The following is a 22545-nucleotide window of genomic DNA, read 5'->3' as shown; positions in this document are numbered from 1 at the left end:
TCCTGAAAGAAGTCTTTTGCCAAAGCATCATATAATGATCCATTACCCACAGTGTATAAGAAAAATTGGACCAATTCTGCACATGTGGTGTATGCGTTATGAAGCTAAGCATAAATTTTTTTAAAACACAATTAAAAAGTTTCAAAAACATCACCAAAACGCTAGCCAAAAAGCACCAATTTTGTACTGCGATGCACTGGGAGTCTTTTAGCCAGTACAGATTGTCTCTTGGCCCAGGGAAGATGGTAGAACTCAATGAACTAAAAGGTGGCCAAGAAATTGCTTCCAAACTAGGAGTGGTAATGTCAGATGTTGTCCATTCTGTAAAGTGGATCAAACACCATTGCACAGAGTATCGCCCTGACTTTATTATTTGTACAGAAGTAGCATGTGAGATGCCAGTGTTTTGTAAGATCAAGACTATTGCTGTGAAAGATGAAAATGTGCTGTTGTGTGGAACACTGATGGAAACTGTATGTTTTGATGACCATTACTATGTCTGGATGCAGTCTGACTGTAAAAGCAGAGTTTTTAAGGTAGTGAATGTTAATGAGCTGTGTTATTTCAAACCATTTGATCTTCAGATGAAATATGGTACAACAGATTCTACACTGCATGTAGTGCCATATTGCCATTTAATGCAGACGTGATGTTTTGTGTATTTGAATGTTTCCTGAGCCTGACACTTGTTTTAATGTTTTAAATGTGACATTGTTGAAGTTGTTTTCTTTGTTTTGAAAACATGTTCTAAGAATTAATTTGACATTGTAGAAGAGTAATTGTTTTACTGTACTTGGACACAAAGAGAAATCCTGACACTTATTAACCTGTTGCAACACCAAATGGGTTTTAAGAATTTTACTCTGAGAGAATTTTTCAATATTAAAGTTGTAAGTAAAGTCTGTTAGTGAAATTTTAACACCTAATAAGAGTTAATTTCCCCTTAGTGTTAAACTGAGGTAACACAGTTCAGTGTTGACCAGTGTTAAATTTTTACTCAAAATAGTTAATTTTACTCTGAAAATTTAACACTATGACAAGAGTAAATTAATCACCAATTCTGAGTGGGACCAAATACACTCGGACCCAGTGTTAAATTTGACTCTTAAAGAGTTAATTTAACACTGCAAAATTTACTGAGCTCTAACAGATTTTGTCTGGAAAAACAAAAGCCATTATATGAAGAAGTCTGTTATCTTAAATTCCTACAACAAAGGTGGTCTAAATTTTATTGATTTTAATTCTTTAAATTACACTTTCAAAATAAATTGGCTTCATCGATATTTGAAAAATCAAGATTCCATCTGGAATATCTTCCCTCAACAAGCTTTTTCATATATTGGAGGTATGCAACTTTTATTGATATGCAACTATAACTTATCAAAAATTCCTATCAAACTTTCAAATTTTCACCAACAGGCACTTTTGGTATGGGCTTTAATATATAAACATAATTTCACTCCCCATAATCTTTTTATTTGGAACAATCAAAATATTTTATACAAAAACAGAACTTTATTTTTTCATCAGTGGTTTAATAATGGTCTACTTTTAGTCGGCTATTTAACAACAAAGGGTTACTAATGACTTACGCTGAATTTCTCTCAGAATACAATGTACCAGTTACTCCCAAAGAATTTGCCATAGTTATGGGAGCGATACCAACAGGAATCTGTATGCTTTTTAAGAATTATACTCACTCTACTACTATAAACACTACTTTCCCTGAACCAATAGATACTCTTATAGTTAAAATGTGTTTTTCAGGAAAAAAAAGATAGAAACAAGAAAGTTAGATCCCTGTTTCTTGAAGATATTATCTCGATATCTCCTGCAATCGTTTACTGGAATAATTTATTTAAAAATTTAAACTGGAAAAAGGGAAAGACTGCTTACCGATACAAGAGTTTATTATGATTATCAATCAAATGAGTGAATGAAATATCTGTCCGTTTTTCGCATACTTCCCTACTATATAGTATGCGAAAAACAGTATGCGAGGCGAGTATGTCCGAATTCATAGTATTCGAAAAACAGTAGGCGAGAAGTACCCGGATGACCTACTGCTTCCGCCCGAATGGATTATATGCACGGGTTACTTCCTGGTTGTCGTTAAGCCAGCTCGAGCACTTCCGGTGAACTGTTAGCTGTTCATTCTGTAGTCGTTGTACATCGACACAAAACCATCTATGGTTGACTTTTTAATGTTGTATTTATATTTTAATGTAGTTATCACATTTACCTAATTTGCCAATAAACCAGTTTTATTGATTGAAATAAAGACTAAGCTATTGGGACTGTTTAAAAATGCCATGTCTGTAATTAGACACGCACACACATTTTTTTCCCAGCACTTCAAATGTTATTTTTAATGTGATGACCACAAACATTATTTGTTCATCCTTCTGAGATTGTCCCCATTGTAAAACCGAACGTTTAAAAATATAGGAAATTTAACATTTGATAGAAAACACTTATCTAAAAATAAAAAAAGACAGTAATTAGCATTTTAACCACCAGATGGCGGCAAAGTTGCATTTATTTGCGCACATATCAGCCATTATAAATATCAGCCATAAATAAATATTTAATTTTTGAAGCTTTTTTTTCCACATAAAAGTGTGAAAACTAATGGTCGAATTGAATTTAGCCGAGGAGGAACATTGAGGTACGTCTTTATTTATTATTTTTTTTATGCTGTCTTGCGTTTGAATAACTAAATTAATGCTATGCCACACTATTTAAGTGACTATATTCTGATTATAAACTAAGTATTACACTACCGATGCTCAACACACCAGCAAATGACATCTCACCAGAAGTTTTCGAGCTGGTTTATATTAACGCTGCAATAATTAGGTCGGGCGGAACCGAGAACATTTCCTATAACACTAGATATACCTGTACATCAGAATAAGAATGGCATCTACGCTAATATCTGTCTCTCTGCTTATCCTGAGGTTTGCCGGGTGCTGGATTCAGGCCGTATCCAGATCAGATGGAGAACCTGTGTCTGGACCTGACTACAACGTAGCCCAGGAGACAATGGGCCTACAGACCCAGTTCTGGCTGCATCTATAATTCAGATCTTTTAATTCAGATATAATCTATTTTTAATCTCTATAATAAAAATGTATAATTCAGATTTTGATCTCCATATCCATTTACATATATTATATATATCTTCCAAGGGGTTTTTTCCCTCCTAGGACTTTTTTCCCAGTGCTAGCACGCTGGGTTTTTCTCCTAGGGGTTTTTTTCCACCCCTGGGAGTCAGCCGACATTGGCTTAATGTAGCACCATCTTGTATATGTTACATATTACCACGCTTGGTTGTACAGCTTATTTTTAACCACTTCCCTTTTTCTGTGCTTCTAATATGTAAAGCTGCTTTGAACAATTACCAATTGTAAAAGCGTTATATAAATAAATTTGACTTGACTAATGCGGAAGTTCTAAAGAACGCTCCGTGCATATAGTCCATTCTGTAGTAGGCATTCGATGGACGCTGCGCTATCCCGTGATGCCACAGGAGAGGATTCTTTATATTCGAAAATGGCGGAAAGCGGCGATATGTAGCTCATTCAAGTCCTTAAGTACCTCAGGGAAAAACGGTGTTTATTGTGGTTAAATTGCACTTGTTTAACATTATGTAAGTAAACGGCTGACTTATTGAAAGCTTAAACAATGTAATGAGAAGATTAAGAGTTGGCTGTAAAAAGATGTTATTACTGACAGCACATCAAGCTAATGAACAGGTCGATATAAACGTTACATCCGCTTGTTAACACTGTTTTATTTAACGGAGACGTTCGTTGTTAAGCAGTTTAATGATATTAGAAAACTTAACGGACAGCAACATTCAGGCGGCAGTTTATAGGCTGTAGTTTTTTAGAATATGTATATTATTATCATTGTATTTATTTGTATATTGTATTTAATATTTAGGCTATGTTGTGTATTTCTCTCGCCCTCTCTGTCTACCTACACATTATTTATTTATATATAATGTGTTCAAGTTTGTTTATTGATGTCTTTGTTTCTTGTATTTTTATATGCATTCATTTTTAACAAATTACTTAATTTCGTTGCTTCAAATCAGCCTCTGTCGTGATATTCACAGATGTATTTTTATTCTGAGGTAAAATTTCCTAGCTAAATAGGTGATTATCTGGCATATTTAACAAGCTGCTGAAGAAAGCGTGATCTGCGAGCAGCTGACCTACGCCTCCGAGCTGTTGACTGAATCGACTTTAAAACAACGATGAAAGCGGTAAACATTAATAAAAAAAAAACATTGCTGATGAAAGCGGAGTAGAGCATGCCCTTTAAATTTTCTCGCTGTTGTGACAACGTATGACAAGTGACAACATTAACATGGCGGATGTAGTACGTGCGAATTCCATTCATACTACCCATATTCATATAGAACGTACTGTTTTAACGGTCGGGAAGTACGTTCAAATTCAAATGTAGTAGTACCTACTCATGTAGTATGCGATTTCGGACGAGTCCCGGCGGGAATCATTGGTTCCGCTGAGGTTGGGAATGTACCATTTATTAATAAGGGACGCGGCCGAGTTGTTACTGTTATTTCCTGTTCAATTAATGTAAGTGCAAATGATTTTGTAGCATAAGAGTAGATTTATTTATTCGGAACTGTGACAACCGGTTTCTTTTAGTCTATATATTTATGCGAAAATGTGTAAAGTGTTGTATGTGAGTTTGTCCCTCCCCATGGGGTAATGGTGCTGGCCGCCAGTATAAATGTGTTTAGTCTGTGTTTGTTGCTGCAGTGGACAGTGGGGCCTGTGGGTTTGCATTATTGTTCACTAGTGTTTCACACATTCAATATTTTAAATTCATCAGATAATAGTGATGTCTCTGTCTCAACAATCATTCAAATTAATCCTTAGAAGAAAATATCTGTGCTACAATCTTATCACTCTGTCAGTATAAAGAGCATTTTCTCATTCATATGCCTATTATAAAACTTTATCTTCAAATAAATTTGCCAGCTGACTGTAACCCATCAGTGACTCCGTTGCCTGAGTCAAGCTGTGTCCCCAAAAAGTATAGAAATAATGAATGTGTTGGTAATTATAAGGGCAAAAAAATAAAAGAAATATTGCCTTATTTTATTATTATTTATTATTTATAATAAATAATAATAAAATAAGGCAATACTCATTGGGGCTGTGTAATGGCTATTATAAATGAATATGAAATACTCATAGAGATTCTATGGGTGACAAATAGGTGTTCGTAATTGCGTGTATTTTTTATTTTATTCTATTTTTTATATTTTCTTGTGTCTTATTGCTTTGGTGGACATGCTCTGTAAGTTTAACCTCTTAAACTCTTAACCTTATTTTTCACCTGAAATTGACATGACAAAATTTGAAGCCACCCCTTACCCACAGTGAAGTAATTAAATAAAACATTTAAAAAAATAAAAAATGTACACCTGCTTTACACAAGTGTATATTTAAATCAATCACGAGTTCTGGTGTCTCTTCACTCACATCTATTGACTGTAAATGTCTGCTAATATGACTGCGTCATGAACAAGGTAAGCAATTGTGGTGTCGTCTGTGCATTTCATCTAGACGCAAATGGAGGTGGGGCACAGAGAGCTGTATGGTTTGGTTTGGTGTTAGATTTGATGATCTTTAAGGTAGGAAGTAGTATCTTTAACACTCATCTTCACAGATCTGATGTAACGAGTTTTAACCAAGAACTCGACTGGCCAGTCTGTATATACCGCAGAAATCGTGTCAGTCATTGTGTTACAGTTTGTCTTATCACCAGACCAAGCTCAATTTAAAATTGAACATTGGTCTGGGGAGTTTGCTATGTATTTCCTACTGCACAAGAGGCGTGATCAATGAGCATTATTCACGCAACTGGATAGTCCTTCAATCAATCAGATCAATGATCCGGGTGACGTACTTTTGCAGAGCGATGCGAAAATTCCACAGTTTGTATTGGTTTGTAGCATTGATCAGCGGTTTGCAGAAGCAGCAATGGCATCAAGCAATTTTTGCAGGTTGTGCAAAAAAACATGAAAGTGAGTGGTATTTACACCCACTCGAGCGGTTTGTTTGCTAAACTAAAGAAGTCATTTAGCATCGTTGAGAGGTTAAAAAGGAATTGGATTGACGGTCGTGCGAGAGATGTCATCATGTTATACCTGCCCAGAGCCATAGAAAGAGCTCTGTACCTGCCAATAGCGAGTAAGGTGGATAAGCCAGTCTGTGATTGGTTCCCGCAAAAGTGTAACAGATGCAGCAGAAATGAATGTAGGGGTTTCCAGAGTTGCGGGCGAAATCAAATCGCCGGCAGATCAGGCTGGGTTAACCCAGTCTATGTTACAGTGGGTTGAAGAGGTCATCTGATAGGATGCTGTTACGCACAGACTCCTTATCTGTCATAAAAAAACATATGATCAATGGTATCTGTCAGAGAAGACCTACTTATAGAACTTCATCACAGTTTGTTAAGATTACATCAGAGTGGCACATGTTCATTTTTGTTGGGTGCCAGCACATGAGGGAGCGAAAGGATGTGAGAATGCAGACAAAATAGCAAAAGCATTACAAAAAGGAAATAACAGTTCCAATTCCACTTGGGAAAGGACAAGGAAAAGCAGTAAAGAAGATAGGTATTGAAATATGGCAGAAATGATGGGAGGAATACAGGAATGGAAGGGGTTATCATAAAATACAAAAGTCTGTCAGTATTAAAAATTATAGGGAAAGGACCAGGTAGGAAGAAATTATAAAGACTGAGAGTGGATCACACAGGACTGAATGGCACCTTGTTTTTAATGGGGGAAAGGAATAGTGAAAACTGTGGGGTTAAAGGAAATGCTGAACATGACATTTTGCACTGTATATTATATGAGGTGGAAAGACGGGTGTTTCAAGGAGGGAGGGCAGGAGTGGAATCTGATAGGAATGCTGGAAACAGAAGGAGAGGGAGAGGGGATAAGAATTACCAGGAAGGCACTATATAAATTTCTTAAAGACACAGGGTTGATGAGCAGAATATGAGAACACTTTAAATTATGTTACTCCTGTACAGTAGGTGGTAGAATGCAAAGTTGTTTGCAATCCGCCATTAATAAGAATAAGAATCTTTATTGTCATTGTATGCATACAGTAGTACACAACAACGAAATTAAATTACCAATAATGAAGAACCAAGAGATGAAGAAGAAGAAACTAGAATGGTATAACTGTTTTTTGGAGAACACATAACCTTATGGAGCCCTGCACATGACATGCAAGAAATTAAATTGTGTGCACGATTTACTATTTTGTTCCCTCGATTTGTAAATCAAGGGAGCGAAATAGTAAATTGTGCACACGATTTAGTAAATTGAGGGAACGGATTAGTAAATTGTGCGCACGATTAAGCCTACTTTTTTCTTTTTTCTTTTTTTTTTCCTGCATGTCATGTCCAGGGCTCTGTATAACCTTCACATCGAGTAGAGGTACTTTACTTTGGAGACTAAAATAGGTGACTTTTATTTTAACACCGTCAGATCCTTTCATGTTATTTTATGTAGCAGGCTAATTGGTGGTAAATGACTGGGCTTTTCCTCTGTGTTTTGAATAAACGTTTTGACAATGATTTCAATTTGAGGAATATTCGCTGAGGGTCTTGTGGGGCATTTCATTTGGAAGTGGTTTTGAGCAGCTTGACGCACACGTGTTTGACTGATCTTCACTTCTGACTGTAAACCACACTGGGAGGCCAGCTAAGACCAGTCAGCCAGTTAGTCTATTTTTTTTTTTCAGCAGGTCTTTTTTTCACATCACACATTCTCAAACTGCTGTCGCAGCTTTTCTGTTTTTAAATGTTTTGTTCACAGGATCACACAGTATGTGTAGATCTGGTTGTTAGTTGGTCAGCATTTCTGTATATTTAACTCTGGGGTTTAAAACTTGGACACTGAGAATGTTTTAGAGCTCAGTTAGTAACTGCATCATCTCTTCTCTTACATTTGGATCTCTATTTGGAAACCTTTAGTGTACACATGCTCTCTCAGTTCCACTTTTTAAAATGATCTGCAAAGAGAATATAAAGTTTAAAACATAAAAAACTGTTTAGTCTTCTACAGCTACTAAATATGTCAGACATTATTATTTCACACATCATGCATCAGTGGTGTAATGCAACTGTCAGCTCATGTTATTTTCACCCAGAAAATGCACTGTTCAATATAGCTGCAGTTCTACACAATTGAAATTCTAACTTAAATATAATTTAAATAAGTATCTAACACCATATGTGATCTATGTTTAGAACATTGGATATTTACTTTGATAAGCACCAAATATTATAAAATGGATATAAAATTTAGAGTGGGCCCTTGAGAGTTATCATAAACTTGATTGTTGATTGAATGATAAACAGTTAATATGGGTACCAAAATAATTACATGCTTTTCACATGCTCTGATACAGGCCCGTTTGTCCAAAGCCACAGGGGACTTCATCTCAAGAGCACAATGTGTCAGGCAGATAATTCCATGTTCAAGTGTATGTATAAATATTGAAAGTTATGTCCTCACAGCACCAATAGTCAACAGGACCCAGAGTATCACAACTTATTTATTTATTAATTTATTTTTTGCATTTGTGTATTTATGTTTGTAACCATGTAAGCATGCTTAATTAAGCACTTTCAGTTTAAGACATCTGATAAAATAAAAGTTGAGGTGATCATCATGATTTGACGTCTGCTCTGTTCCTGGATATTCTATTTTTGTTCAGGAAGACCAGAATAATACAGCACCACTCACTTCATTAATAGTACATGAATGGAATACAAATTAACTTGTTTTATATCTTAAGCATCAATTCAGACAGTTTGAATAAATGTGATGCCTGATCATAATTGTTTTACTATTATTTTTGTTGTTAAATTTTGATATTTTTATTTAAATTTAATATGAATATATTGTGTTTATTTGCTATTTAATATTTAATAGTAAGCTGGTGAAATCCAACTGCTGATCAAGGCACAGATGCACATCACATCCATTCACAAGGTAAAGGTGATTCATGGACTGCATTCAAATTCAGTCTAATATAGAATATATATTGTGCCCCACCTCTACTCCAATTCCAAAAAAGCTGAGATGGTGCAAAATGGTGATAAAAACAAAAAGGCTTTAATGAACACTTAATAAGTGTTTCAATGTCCAAACACTTATTAAGTGTTTGGGCATTGAAGACACAAGTTGGTTATGTTTAGCAATTGAAAATTTCCCCCATTCATCCATTATGCAGGTCTTCAGCTGTGCAATTATACAGGGCCTTTCTTTGCTATATTTTGGGTTTCATCATGCACCACACATTCTCAGAGGTCAGGACTGCAAACAGGCCATTAGGTGTGCCAGTCAGATCAAAATGTTGTGGATTTCTGTGGTCTCTTTTAGTACTTGAATGTACTAAAGGAGAAGTTAAATATCTCTATTAAAATATGTCTTTTTCTACCACTCTAGACCCTCCCTCTTCCTTGAAGTATGAAATGATTGTTAAATAAAGGAAGCATCTGGTTTTGAATGCAGCATTGTGGCAGTATGGGGTCCAGTTCACTGTCCCTCATCCTCTGTGAGTATTTGATTGTATTTTCTATTTATTTTTACATTTATTCTTTAGAATCTTTATAGCCATTTATCCTAAGGAAGCAATAAAAAGAAATGCTAAAAATACAAAGTTTAATATGTCAAATGAAAATCAATTGAATTATAAAACTTTAGCAACTTAATTTTTAATTTAAAAAAAAAAAAAACAGGGCCCTATGAAATGTTTATTTTTTTGTTTTAATGCAAATTTATTATCAAAAAAGGCATTAATGCAATGAAGACCAATCTTTAAAAAATGTTAATCAAATGAAAATTTGTTGCACAACAGAGGTTTATAATATTAAAATTCAAAAATGGAAGAAAATTGTGTGACAATTCCTTAAAAATAAAGTTTTAATAATTGTATTATTATTATTACTGTGAGAAGTGCATTCTACTGTACAACAGTAATTTCAGTTCATTTCTTCAAGTACAACTAAACTTTTATTTTGGCGGTTTGTCGTAAAAACTTTTGAGTTTTTGATGATCGTTTTATCGAGTGAAGTGAATAGGGGTTATGTGCAATCTAACTTCCGTTTTCTGTAAAACAGATTAGATCGCTTCTGGTTTAGGTCTTTTGTATGTGCTTCATGAAAAATTAGCTGTTTTATTCAAGATAAATTAAAAGGAGCGAGCAAAGATGAGCATAACTGATGTCTCCCACAAATGCAGATTGATATTTAAAAGCTTTTTAATTTTTCTTCTTCACACTAATGTTTAGATATTTTGTAGAATAAAACACCTATAACAATGTGAACTAGGTAGATTTGCTGATTACCATAAAATTCCATATATATTCCGTCAGTTCTGCTGTTAACACTTTCTCTGACAAGCGGATGCAATGAGACCAGTTTTACAATTTGGTCATGTGATGTTTGACATATACCCTATTGACATATACCCTATTTCATGTCCTTATATAGTAGGAAGACAGAAGCTAAAACCACAAGCATCTGCATGCTTGAGCATGTGACGAAACTGCTCATTCATACAGAGACGTGCAGAATTCAGATTTAAAGCAGAACTAAGTAACTTTTTTTACCTTGATAAATAGTTTTCTAAGTCCTTACAATGGTTAATTGATTTGTAGTGGTGTGTTTGAGGCGCGCACTAACCCCCTCTGGCACGTCTACGCCAGAATACAGCACTTGCAAGTTGAGCTGCATCGACCCGACACAATCTTGCCTCATGTTCACGTTCACACGAGAGTGACAAAATGCTTTACGGTAATTCAAAAACAATGTAATATGACTTTATAAGACAATTTCGAAAATTACCCACCTCCTCCTTCTCGTACTGTTTGCAAAACTACTGCGCTGGTGAGCGTTGTAGTCGTTGTAGTTCAGAGCTGCGCTTGGAGTATTTATGACAGTGTGATTCACTCAAGGAAACTGTAGGGGGAGCTTCGCAAATCTTACTGAGTTCCGCTTTAAATAGCGGTCTTTTGAGCTTTAATATTCACAGATGCTAGTACATATCGCAATTTAATTAAGTGTACAGTTCTACTTTTGATTTAATTATCTAAAATTGCCAGATTGTGTGGCATTACACGTATATACGATAATGCAATTCCACTTGGAAACTGTCAATTCCACTTTTTAACTGGATTCTGCAATTCCATCCGCGAGTTTTCCGAATTGCGGAATCCCAGTGCCCTTTATTTTTGGGACAGGTATGGGACTTTAACCCTCAAAGACCCAAATATAAAAATACTGTAAAAAATTGTTTCACCTTTTACTTGTTGAGACCTCAAAAAGAAATAAATGGGATTTTACATTTTAGTAAGTTTTTAGGGAAATGTAATATTGCAACTCTGGGCCTGTTGGGTAGCAGAATTGATTCTGAACAAATGTAGAAAACACCTAAGGGTTCATTTGCAGGTTGTATTGCTTATGTAGCCCCATAACAGTAGCCTTATACTAATAATCACAAAATATTAATTATTGGTCAAGTCATATTTTTATGAAAAAAAAAAAGTTTTGTTTCATGTTCATGTCTTTTATTTTGTAGTTTGATTCATGTTGCTTGTTTGTGTTGTGCTTACCTTGCTCCTCATGCGCTCCCTTAGACAATCTGTCATGTGCTGATTGGTTGTTTATGGTCATGTGGATTCTCAGTTCTGTTCTGTCATTGGTTCCCTTGTTCCTTGTGTCACTTGCCCATTGGTTGTATTAGTCATGTTCACTAAGTTCATGTATTTAAGCCTCTTGTTCTCCATGTTACTTTGTCGTTTGTTGATTATGTAGCTCTGCTGTTGGTGTTTGTTATTGGCAAGTCTGCTCATGCTCAAGTCTGCTCATGCTCAAGTCTGCTCATGTTCAAATAAAGTGGTTGCTATGTTTGTTTGTCACTTCTGCTTCTCATGTCGTTCTACACCCGCAAACCTTCGTTCATCTTCCGAACACAAATAAGATATTGTTGATGAAATCCGATGGCTCAGTGAGGCCTCAAAGCCATTCAAACTCTCAAGGTCCATAAAGGTACTAAAAACATATTTGAAACAGTTCATGTGAGTTGTGTGTCCTTTACCACAGTGTCTGCAGTTACCATTAGTGATATCCTGACCTTGAAAATCAGTGTTGGGAACTTTGGACTGATAAAATCCTTTGTCAGCCAGCGATATCTGCCACAGGGCATGGTCTGTGTTCATGGTCTGTGACTTGATTTTTTTGGCATAATGTCAACATAATCATCAGATGGACACTTGTCAGTGACATCATACACTTTGTAGATATTGCAGGTGGTATCCTGGCTGGTGGTATTCTCAAAAAAAAAAAAAAAATTACCAACAAATATTTTCCATATTCCAGTCATACTTACACATTTTAAAGGGGACCAATTATTATGCAAAATTCACAAAACAGAGACTGTGATAAAAATATGCTACTCAAGGATATACAAGTAAAAACTGTTCCTGATCCAGCTTACAGTCTCCAGAGTGATACTGGATATGGCAGTAATGAAGGTGAGCACTTTATTACAGTTCATCTGAGTTTATTACGGGTAAGTTTATTAAGCACCACCGAAAGGCATAAGGTCTTTATATATTTTTTTACTGTTAGTTGTAGGTTGTAACGAGTGTTTCTGTGTTCTTTGCTATGTATGTTGGTGATGATAATGCAAGGGAAAGAGAGAGAGTTTATGGATAATATTTTAATGCACACTTGCAGTGTTTTATTAAGCTCTTACAATAATTTTCTAGAGTGAAAACAGATGCTTCATCTTTTGTGTGAAGTACAATAAACATCATAAAACTCATCTGTATAATTTTGGCCATCATTCGGATGGTACAACAGGCTTGTACTAATATAATGGATAAAAACAAGAAGACAACTTAGATGAGATTCTAACAATAAGTTATAACCGTAATTTAACTAAACTATACCTGTTCTATCTCCATGCAGCATATATTCGCAGTTTCTGACATTATACTGCGTCCTGACTGACAGTGCATTCGAAACGGGATATATATCGCCCTCCGAAGAGCACTTTGGAGTGAAAATAATCATGTCCACCATATTGAAGTGTTCTTCCAAACCGAAGTGCTCAAAACTGGCTACTTCAAAGGGCCCTTCGGATTGAAGGATTTCAAACGGTACAACTGATGGATACTTTGGGCCCCCATGATCCTTTGCACAGGGAAGTTGTTTGATATCACAGAATGGGTCAGAGCTCGATTTTACCTAAAAAAATTTATATAATTTTCTATACTGCTGTAATTTTTATACGAGTTAGATTTGGCACATTATTATGGTCAAAATGACATTGTACTTCAACAAAAATACTTTACAGTATTTATCAGTCCATTCAAACGTTTAAAATACATAGACACAATATAGAATATGGTGCGATAAACCTAAATAAATAAATAAACTAATGTCGAACAAAGGCCGCAGCTTGTCTCCTTGATTGTCTCGTTAAGATGATGCAGAAGTGTGTTCCAAAAAAAGAGGGTTTTTGCTCAACAACTAAAAGTGGCAATTTTAACATGCTATAAAAAATTATCTGTGAGGTATTTTGAGCTAAAATATCACATACACACTCTGGGGACATCAGAGACTTATTTTACATCTTGTAAAATGGGGCATAATAGGTCCCCTTTAAAGAATTCACACATTCCACAGAGTTCACACAATACTATCTGGCTAGCTTTCTCTATCATGCTAATAGCATTTATAGCCCCAACATTCCAGAACATTGTCACCTGTCCCTCATGCAGCAAACAGATATTTGGGCAAACAAGCAAAGCCCAAAAGAAAACAGGACCAGTTATATTTTATAAATGATAAGACAGATAGTTTCAAATATTTACATGCGCAAAAGAGCTTAACAATAATATAGAGATTTTAAGGGCCTGGATAAAGACTTGAGCAGCTCTGTTAGGAAGGGCCTGATCTTCCTGATGTTGTAAAATGCAAACCTTCATGACTGTGCCATCTTTGCGATGTGGTTTTGGTAAAGTGGTTTTGTCTTCGCTAAGTTGAGTTAGGGTGGTGTTCTGTCAATCATACTGAAATGTCTGCCATCCAGGCCAAGATCTGTGCAGCTTCTATGAGACTCTTTGGTTTAAATGAAAAGTGGAGCATGTGTGGTCCTAGTAAACCAATTTGAGGGGACCAAATGTCTCCACAAGGAATATCAGATTTTTGATCTTGTGGGGAGTTTTTTTGGTCTCCATGTAAAAAACAGCTTATATTTGTATCACCATTATGTATCGACACCCAATTCTGTGGCCATACACAAGAGACTGTCCATGAATTATCTGACAATGATTTTTCTGGGTTGCCAGGTCTTTCTTCAAACCTACCCATTACATGGCTTGGGAATCAAACACACACGCACGTATTCACACCTATGGACAATTTAGCGTCTCCAATTCACCTATACTGCATGTTTTTGGATTGTGGTGGAAACCAGAGAACCTGGAAGAAACCCATTTTCCTCCAGGTTTTTTGACAATTATTTTTTGTTGTTTTTTTTGTTGTTTTTGACAGCACCACCTATTGCCCGATCTCCACCACTTTTTTGGGGTGCCCTCAGAGTGTGCCCATACATATGTGTGTTAATTTTTCAAAAATATCTCATTTCATTTTGAAGTTATAGACACTTATGTGTATGAGAGCATAAAAAATGACCCATGAGTGTCTTTGATTGGATTATTTTGCCAATTCCTATCAAAATTTTGACACTTGGGCAGTGACATTTAGTTAACTAACTTGAGTGCCGTGTTTCCTATGCTGGTTTCATCCCAACGTTTTCGAAGATATTCGCAAAAGTTTTTTAAGTACTAAATCACAACGTTGCACAAACCATAAGCCGAAACCTGGCAAGTCTGGTATCGTTGGACTCGGCAAGGATTCAGGAGTCTAAGGATGTGATTCTCATGAAAATAAGTCGACCACAACCAAAGTTATATACATTTTCAGCCAAAAGCACTAAAAATATATATTTTAAAGCTTTTTAACTGTTATAGCGCCACCTATGGTCCAATCTTGCTAAATCAAAAATATCTGCATAATGGTGACATTTGTCATATCATTATCATTATTACCTAGAATATACCATTATAATGAAGGATGGTGCTGCATTGCAGAAGCACAACATAACTGTAGATCAAATGTGTAATAAATCTTCATTGTGCACTCCCAATAACCTATAATCTTATTGTTTATTCTTATGGCCATGTAAAATTAAAATACACTTAACGAAACACATTTTTAATTAATTAATTTATTATTATTATTATTATTATTATTATTATTATTATTATTATTTAGCATCAGCATCTATTGATATGTGTTTTCCCCATTGTTTTAATATAATAAATGCTTTCTTTCTGTATTTTTTTTTTTTTTTATGTTTAGTCCTGATGCTGTTATTCAGGCACTCTGGACACACTCAAGGTCAGTAATGTCATCATTCCTTCATATATTATCAAATCTCTGTTTTAAGAGGAAATACATATGGATATGTCTAAGAAAAATAACCTTATTTCTAAAGGCCAATTCACACTGCACCGACAGACACAGACAGATGCAGACAATCACCAGATTAAAGCATGTAATATTTTAGACATTTCACAATCCAGCAAATGGAAATTGAACATATTGAAACAAGCAAAGACCATCAACAGACACCAACAAGGATAACATGCTGATCCCTTAAAACATGACAAATGTCTGTTGCCATTGGTCTGTTTCTGTCAGTGCAGTTTGAATTATCCTTGAAACACCAAAGATTATTTCTGACATCTGTCTCTGTGTCCACTCACACAGTGCAAAAAAAAAAAACTAAAAACAGATTGCTTTGTTTGATTTTTAATCTATCAATATTTGCTTACATATTTGTTGACTCAGTGATAGCAAAACCTGTGGTGAAGGTGATGCCAGATCAGCGTGTGTTCAGAGGAGAGACAGTCACTCTCACATGTGACATACAGGGAGGAGGAAGAGACACTCAGTGGACATACAGCTGGTTTAAAGATGGTTTATTAATCCCAAACAGCACTGAGAGAGTCTACAACATCACATCCAATGTGTCTGTTAGTGGTAATTACAGCTGTGAAGCAAAGAGATCAGAATTCAGTGCTGCCGTTTCCCTGCATGTATCAGGTGAGTGTTCATATTCAACTGTTCTGTCAGGACCACTGTTGTCAAAGACGAGTGACAATTGACCCTTTGCTGGGAGTTTGACTGGCAAGCTGGAGTTTGATCTAACCAATCATAACGCAGAATCTGCCATTTTGTTCAACAAAGCAGTCAGGAGTTAGTTGATTAACGGGATAGTTCACCCAAAAATGAAAATTTGATGTTTATCTGCTTACCCCCAGCACATCCAAGATGTAGGTGACTTTGTTTCTTCAGTAGAACACAAATGATGATCTATAACTCCAACCGTTATGCGAGTGAATGGGAACTCAAACAATAAGAGTCGAGAAAACTTGCATAGACAAATCCAAATTAAACCATGTGGCCCGTGACGACACATCGATTTCCCAAGACACGAAACGATCGATTTGTGTGAGAAACTGAACAGTATTTATATATTATTTCTTACCTTCAAAACACCACTATGTCCAAATGCGTTCAGCATTCACTTAGTGAGGTCTGATTGCGCTCTGACAAACGGCAGTGATGTCTTGCGCTTATACTTCAATGAGTGCTAGACATTACTTCTGTTGTCAGAGCGCGATCAGACCTCACTAAGCGAATGCTGAACGCAGTTGGACATAGTGGTGTATTAGAGGTAAAAAATGATATAAATACTGTTCGGTTTCTCACACAAACCGATCGTTTAGTGTCTTAGGACATCAATGTGTCGTCACGAGCCGCAGGGTTAATTTGGATTTGTCTATGCAAGTCTTCTCGACTCTTATTGTTCGAGTTCCCATTCACTTGCATTATTTGACTGACAGACGGCAACGGTTGGAGTTAAAAATCATCATTTGTGTTCTACTGAAGAAACAAAGTCACCTACATCTTGGATGCGCTTGGGGTAAGCAGATAAACATCTTTACATTTTTGGGTGAACTATCCCTTTAACCTCAGTGGACTTGAACTTGCGTGTGATGTCTTGGCGTGTGATGTCTTTCTGCGTTTGAGTCAACATTCAGTCTCATGTTCATTCATGTTTATTTGATGCTATAAATTAACTAATAGGAAGAGATGATTGGTTCACGAGCCGCTTGAGCTGAGACGCTACAACAACACACATGAAAGAGCCACAAAAAGATTTTTATTGTTTGAATTTCTTAAATTACACTAAAATTGGAAAGCTGGGACTTTGTTTAATACAAGTAACCTGCTCTGTTTTATCTGTCGACGTGTTGTCAGTGTCTTCTTTGCTTCGCAATGGATTTTTCATTCTGTGTGGCGTGACAGCACCATGGCTTGTCAGACAAAGCAACAGTTACTAAGTGGGGCAGGTCTTTATAAAAGGTCAGTTAGCATACAGTTTGGATTGGCGGTATGTTTCTGTTCTGGGCGAAAAAACCCTCCACATCTATGCAGCCTTGCATAGATAAGCAGAGAGAGAGAGAGCAGCGATAACCCAGAACCAACATAAATGTATTGCAGATATCATTAATGTTCAGTAATTTAATGTACAGCATAATTTAAGAAAAATTAGTTTGATTCGAAGAAGAATATAAGGCGGCCAAGTCCTGACTGGTCAAGAGGAAGAGCCGGGGATAAAGGAGGATAATTTGCTCCTGCGCAACACTATAACGCTGCTCATAATACTAAATGGACCTTACAAATAGGGATGCTGTGATAGGTATCACATGCCTATAGATTAGCTGAAAGTCAGCTGATGCAAGCTTGACCGATATGACCTGCCAGAAATAATGCTACTCTTGATTTGAATGCTTATTTAAAATCTATATGTCATGGTTGGCTGCTAACAGGAAGTGTACGACAAAGGAGAGTTCAGGAATAAATCCACTTTAAGAAATCCACAGAGGCGAAATGTTGGAAAAGGCAAGAAGTATCCACATATGATAGACAACACCAGACAAAGAACACAGGGAACATTGGGCTTAAATAACAAGGAGAACTAATAAGATAATTAACTGAACAGGTGAACATGAATCAAAAATCATGGGAAACTGGGTCACAAAAAACACAATGAAACACAGGAACTCTGACACTATATTTGTGGTTAACACTTTTCTTTTCTGTACCTGCCACATCTGTTCATACAAGAGGAATGAACTGAAGCAATTCACTTTTAGTCATTATTCTGCTCAAATGCAGAACTGGGTATGATATTTTATTAAAGGACAGATACTGTGCAGTTATCACATATTCATTTCAGAATCTTTTCTTCTGTTCACAGATTTACCCACATCTAAACTGACTATGACACCAGACAATCCTGTATTCACTGGAGAGACAGTCAATCTGATGTGTGGGATAGAGACTTATACAAACTGGACCTGGAGAAATTACCAGATAGATGGCTGGAGTGACTGGACACCTGAATGGAGATATGAGTGGTATAAAGGAAGCAGATACAGTGTAATGTTAAACACATCTGAGCGTTACACTGTAAACAGAGACACTCTCACTATCAGAGGAGCTAATGAGTCTGATCAGGATCAGTACTGGTGTAGAGGACAGAGAGATGGAAGACCAAACTCATCACAATCAAGCTCTGCTATTTATCTCTCTGTGAAGGGTGAGCTTAATTTCTTTGACCTTCTAAACTCACTCTATGGCCCTGTTTCCACCTGGTAATAAGATGCATTTTGGTCGATCAGATCACAAGTGGATGATGCTAAATACAGGTGTAAACAGGGTCTAAAACACTGTTGCCCTGTCCAAATACCCACACTTGTGGTCTTGGCCACTTGAGAGTATACGTGTATGCGACAGGAAGTAAGTGCGCAAGACTAACCCATGTCTTAAAAATGTCCAAGTGGAGTGCCCTTAATGCACACTAAACCCACACTATCTTGAATACCGCTTTGGAGCGATATTCGAGGCTAAGCGTATCCCATCATGCATTATGTTTGGGAACTCACATGCCCCGAAATCAAGGAAAACATTCGACTGTAAGTTAAATTAGTAATATATTATGGTAGTAAAATATTCAATTCAATTCACATTTATTTGTATAGCGCTTTTCACAATACATATCTTTTGCAAAGCAGCTTTACAGAGAAGGCATGTCAGCATTACAATTTAGAGAATGCAGTTGGCTAATAATGTAATAATTTAGGCAATTTAATTTACAATCACTGTTAGCAGTTTAATTGAAGGTAGAAGCAATGAGTTCCTGGAAATAATGTATTACATATTAACAATAATTAGGATATATAGAAATTTGGGAATGGTCATGTTGATCCAGATATTGCATCATCTGAAGTACTCGCAGGTAAAATATAAAGTGTTGCACATTTTATTGATGCAAAGATGAGTAGGCTATGTGTATTTTATACACCATTTGCAACTGCTTTTTATCACTTAAAGAAGCACAGTTTTAAAAATTGTGCCTGCTGTTAGTTACGTAGTGACCACTGAACAGACATTTAGAAGTGTATTTTAAAATGCAAAGTAATGAAAATAATGAAAATAATAATAATAATAATAAAAAAAAAAGAAGAAGCAGTAAATGCTTGATTTTTTTGCAAGACTAAGTGTGTCCCATCGGGTAATCAAAAGTTCTTTACACACTTGCAGTCTTCACGCCCACTTGAACGCTAGGCAAGTAGACTAGTAGACAAGTGGTCAAGTGCAAAGTCCGCAAGTGTGGGTATTTGGACAAGGCATTTGAGTTTGTCCACTTTCGACCACTTCCAGAGGAAGACCGGATTGTTTTCGTATAGTGTAGATGCTCACGTGGTCAAATGTGTATGTGTCCCCCTTGTCTACTTGTTATCTGATTGACCAAAACACATTTTAATACCAGTTGTAAACAGGGCCTATATGATCATTAAAGGGTTAGTTCACCCAAAAATGTTGAAATCCAATGACTCAGTGAGGCCTCCATAGCCAGCAATGACATTTCCTCTCTCAAGATCCATTAATGTACTAAAAACATATTTAAATCCGAACTGCGGATTTGACACACTGATTCATTATGCTCCGAAGCTTCCTGAAGCAGTATTTTGAAATTGGCCATTACTCTATAAGTCGTTATTTTATTTTATTTTTTTGGTGCACCAAAAATATTCTTGTAGCTTTATAATATAAATATTGAACCACTGTACTCACATGAACTGATTTAAATATGTTTTTAGTACTTTTATGGATCTTGAGAGAGGAAATGTCATTGCTCTCTATGCAGGCCTCACGGAGCCATCGGATTTCAACAAAAATATCTCAATTAGCGTTCCAAAGATTAACGAAGGTCCAAAGATTACCGTATTCGAATCCATTCAGCCGATTTCCACTTTTAGCATAGCTTAGCATAGTTCATTGAATCTGATTAGACCGTTAGCATCTCACTCAAAAATGACCAGAGTTTCGATATTTTTCCTATTTAAAACTTGACTCTTCTGTAGTTACATTGTGTACTAAGACCAACCGAAAATGAAAAGTTGCGATTTTCTAGGCCGATATGGCTAGAAACTATACTCTCATTCTGGCGTAATAATCAAGGAACTTTGCTGCCGTATCATGGGTGCAGCAGTCGCAATGATATGATGCAGCGGCTGTGACCCCCTGCTTGCACAGGGAGTGTGCCTTGCAACCATGGAGACATTTGTGAGAGACGCTGCGTAATATCATTGCGCCTGCTGCACCCATGGTACGGCAGCAAAGTTCCTTAGTTCCTTAGTTCCTTTTCCATCGGTCTTAGTACACAATGTAACAGAAGAGTCAAGTTTTAAATAAATTCTTTGGTCATTTTTGAGCGAGATGCTAACGGTCTAACCAGATTCAATGAACTATGCTAAGCTATGCTAAAAGTGGTACCGCCAGACCCGGAGATCGGCTGAATGGATTTGAAAACGGTAAAACTCAACTGTTTAACTCTAGGGGAGTTGGAAAATTAGCCTATTTTCTTTTTTTTGTGATCAACTTTTTTATTTGGTATACAATGTATAATTTAGTTTGTTATATGCCAAATAGTATACATGTATATTCATGTATATAAAATAACATCACTTTTCAAACTATATACAATTGCCAAAGCCTTGGGAAAAAGAAAATAAGAAAATAAAAATAAATACATTGCAAAAATAAATAAATAAATAAAATTAGCCTATTTTCAAAAAAAGTGGAGTGTTCCTTTAATCTGTAGTGAGTGTTCAGACAGAGGAGAGACCATCACTCTCCTCTCCATATCTCCTCTTTAACATCAGTGTTACACAAATACAGGAACTCTGATGTTCAGATCATGTTTTCTGACTAGTTCACTGAAAGAGCTCTGTCTTCTTCTTGACAGATTCACCCACATCTACACTGACTGTGTCACCAGACAGGCATGTTTACAATGGAGAGACGGTCAATCTGATGTGTGAGATAGAGACATACAATAACTGGAGATGGGGAAATTACCAGACGTATGCTTGGGGACATGACTGGACATATGATTGGGGACATGACTGGACACATGAGTGGAGATATGAGTGGTATAAAGGCAGCAGATACAGTGTAATGATACAGATGTCTGAGCATTACACTGTAAACGGAGACACTCTCACTATCAGAGGAGCTACTGAGTCTGATGAGGATCTGTACTGGTGTAGAGGACAGAGAGATGGAAGACCAAACTCATCACAATCAAGCTCTGCTCTTTATCTCTCAGTGAAGGGTTAGTTGAATATTATTTCGTCCCCCTAAACAGTGTTAGAATACTAAAGTGCACGTTGCTTTATTTGAAAAGCAATAAACTCAATAAATTTCTCAATAAAAGCATTACATTTGTCTGTAAAAGTCCAGAGCTTTTGAAAGCTCCAGAGCTTTGGTGAAAATTGAAGTTTATTTAACAAAGTTTGGAAGGAGCACATTCAGGTAATCCAACCAAACAGTGTGAGAAGAGGCCTGTATATATACAGCCGTCTCTCACTTCTGTCCAATGACAGTTTTGCAGCATCCCTCCACCACCCCAGCACCACACTTTTGGCTGGTTCCTATCTCAGTCAATGATGGGAAGAATACTCACAATACTTACATGTGCGTGTAAACTCCTGAACTACAGATTGTACTTCTGCATTTTTGTATTGCCGCCCACAGACAATTGGATCAACAGAGGGTTATTAACAAAATAGTTATTGTATTGTCACTGGAATGAACTTTGTAAACTCCTTGGTAAAATGGAACAGCCTATGGCAGTGGTCACCAACCTTTTTAAGCCCAAGATCCCTGACCTCGACCTTTTTGAAAGACAAGATCTACTTCATAGAAAAAGACAGCCCAGATTGTATTTAGTATTTTTTTCTTGGTCAATGTAGAATTTGA

General features: G+C 36.3%; 1 protein-coding gene across 3 annotated transcripts in view; it reads left to right on the top strand.

The window, feature by feature from the left end:
• Positions 1–9603: 9603 nt before the first annotated feature.
• Positions 9604–22545, top strand: part of LOC137029953 (Fc receptor-like protein 5) — a 36904-nt gene continuing 23962 nt past the window's right edge. For 2 of the 3 annotated variants that reach the window (XM_067399802.1, XM_067399800.1), the window contains exons 1-5: positions 9604–9626; positions 15505–15543; positions 15997–16251; positions 18476–18817; positions 21530–21898. In XM_067399802.1, the coding sequence (XP_067255903.1) occupies positions 15510–15543; positions 15997–16251; positions 18476–18817; positions 21530–21898 (1000 nt within the window). In that variant the 5' untranslated portion in view covers positions 9604–9626; positions 15505–15509. Of the gene's footprint in view, positions 9627–13207; positions 13236–15504; positions 15544–15996; positions 16252–18475; positions 18818–21529; positions 21899–22545 lie in introns of those variants that run through there. The other variant, XM_067399801.1, reaches the window with a different exon arrangement.

The sequence above is a fragment of the Chanodichthys erythropterus genome, chromosome 11, assembly GCF_024489055.1.
Source record: "Chanodichthys erythropterus isolate Z2021 chromosome 11, ASM2448905v1, whole genome shotgun sequence".
Classification (NCBI taxonomy): Eukaryota; Metazoa; Chordata; class Actinopteri; order Cypriniformes; family Xenocyprididae; genus Chanodichthys; species Chanodichthys erythropterus.
The sequence above is the reverse complement of the archived record's forward strand: the minus strand, read 5'-3'. Positions and strand labels throughout refer to the sequence as shown.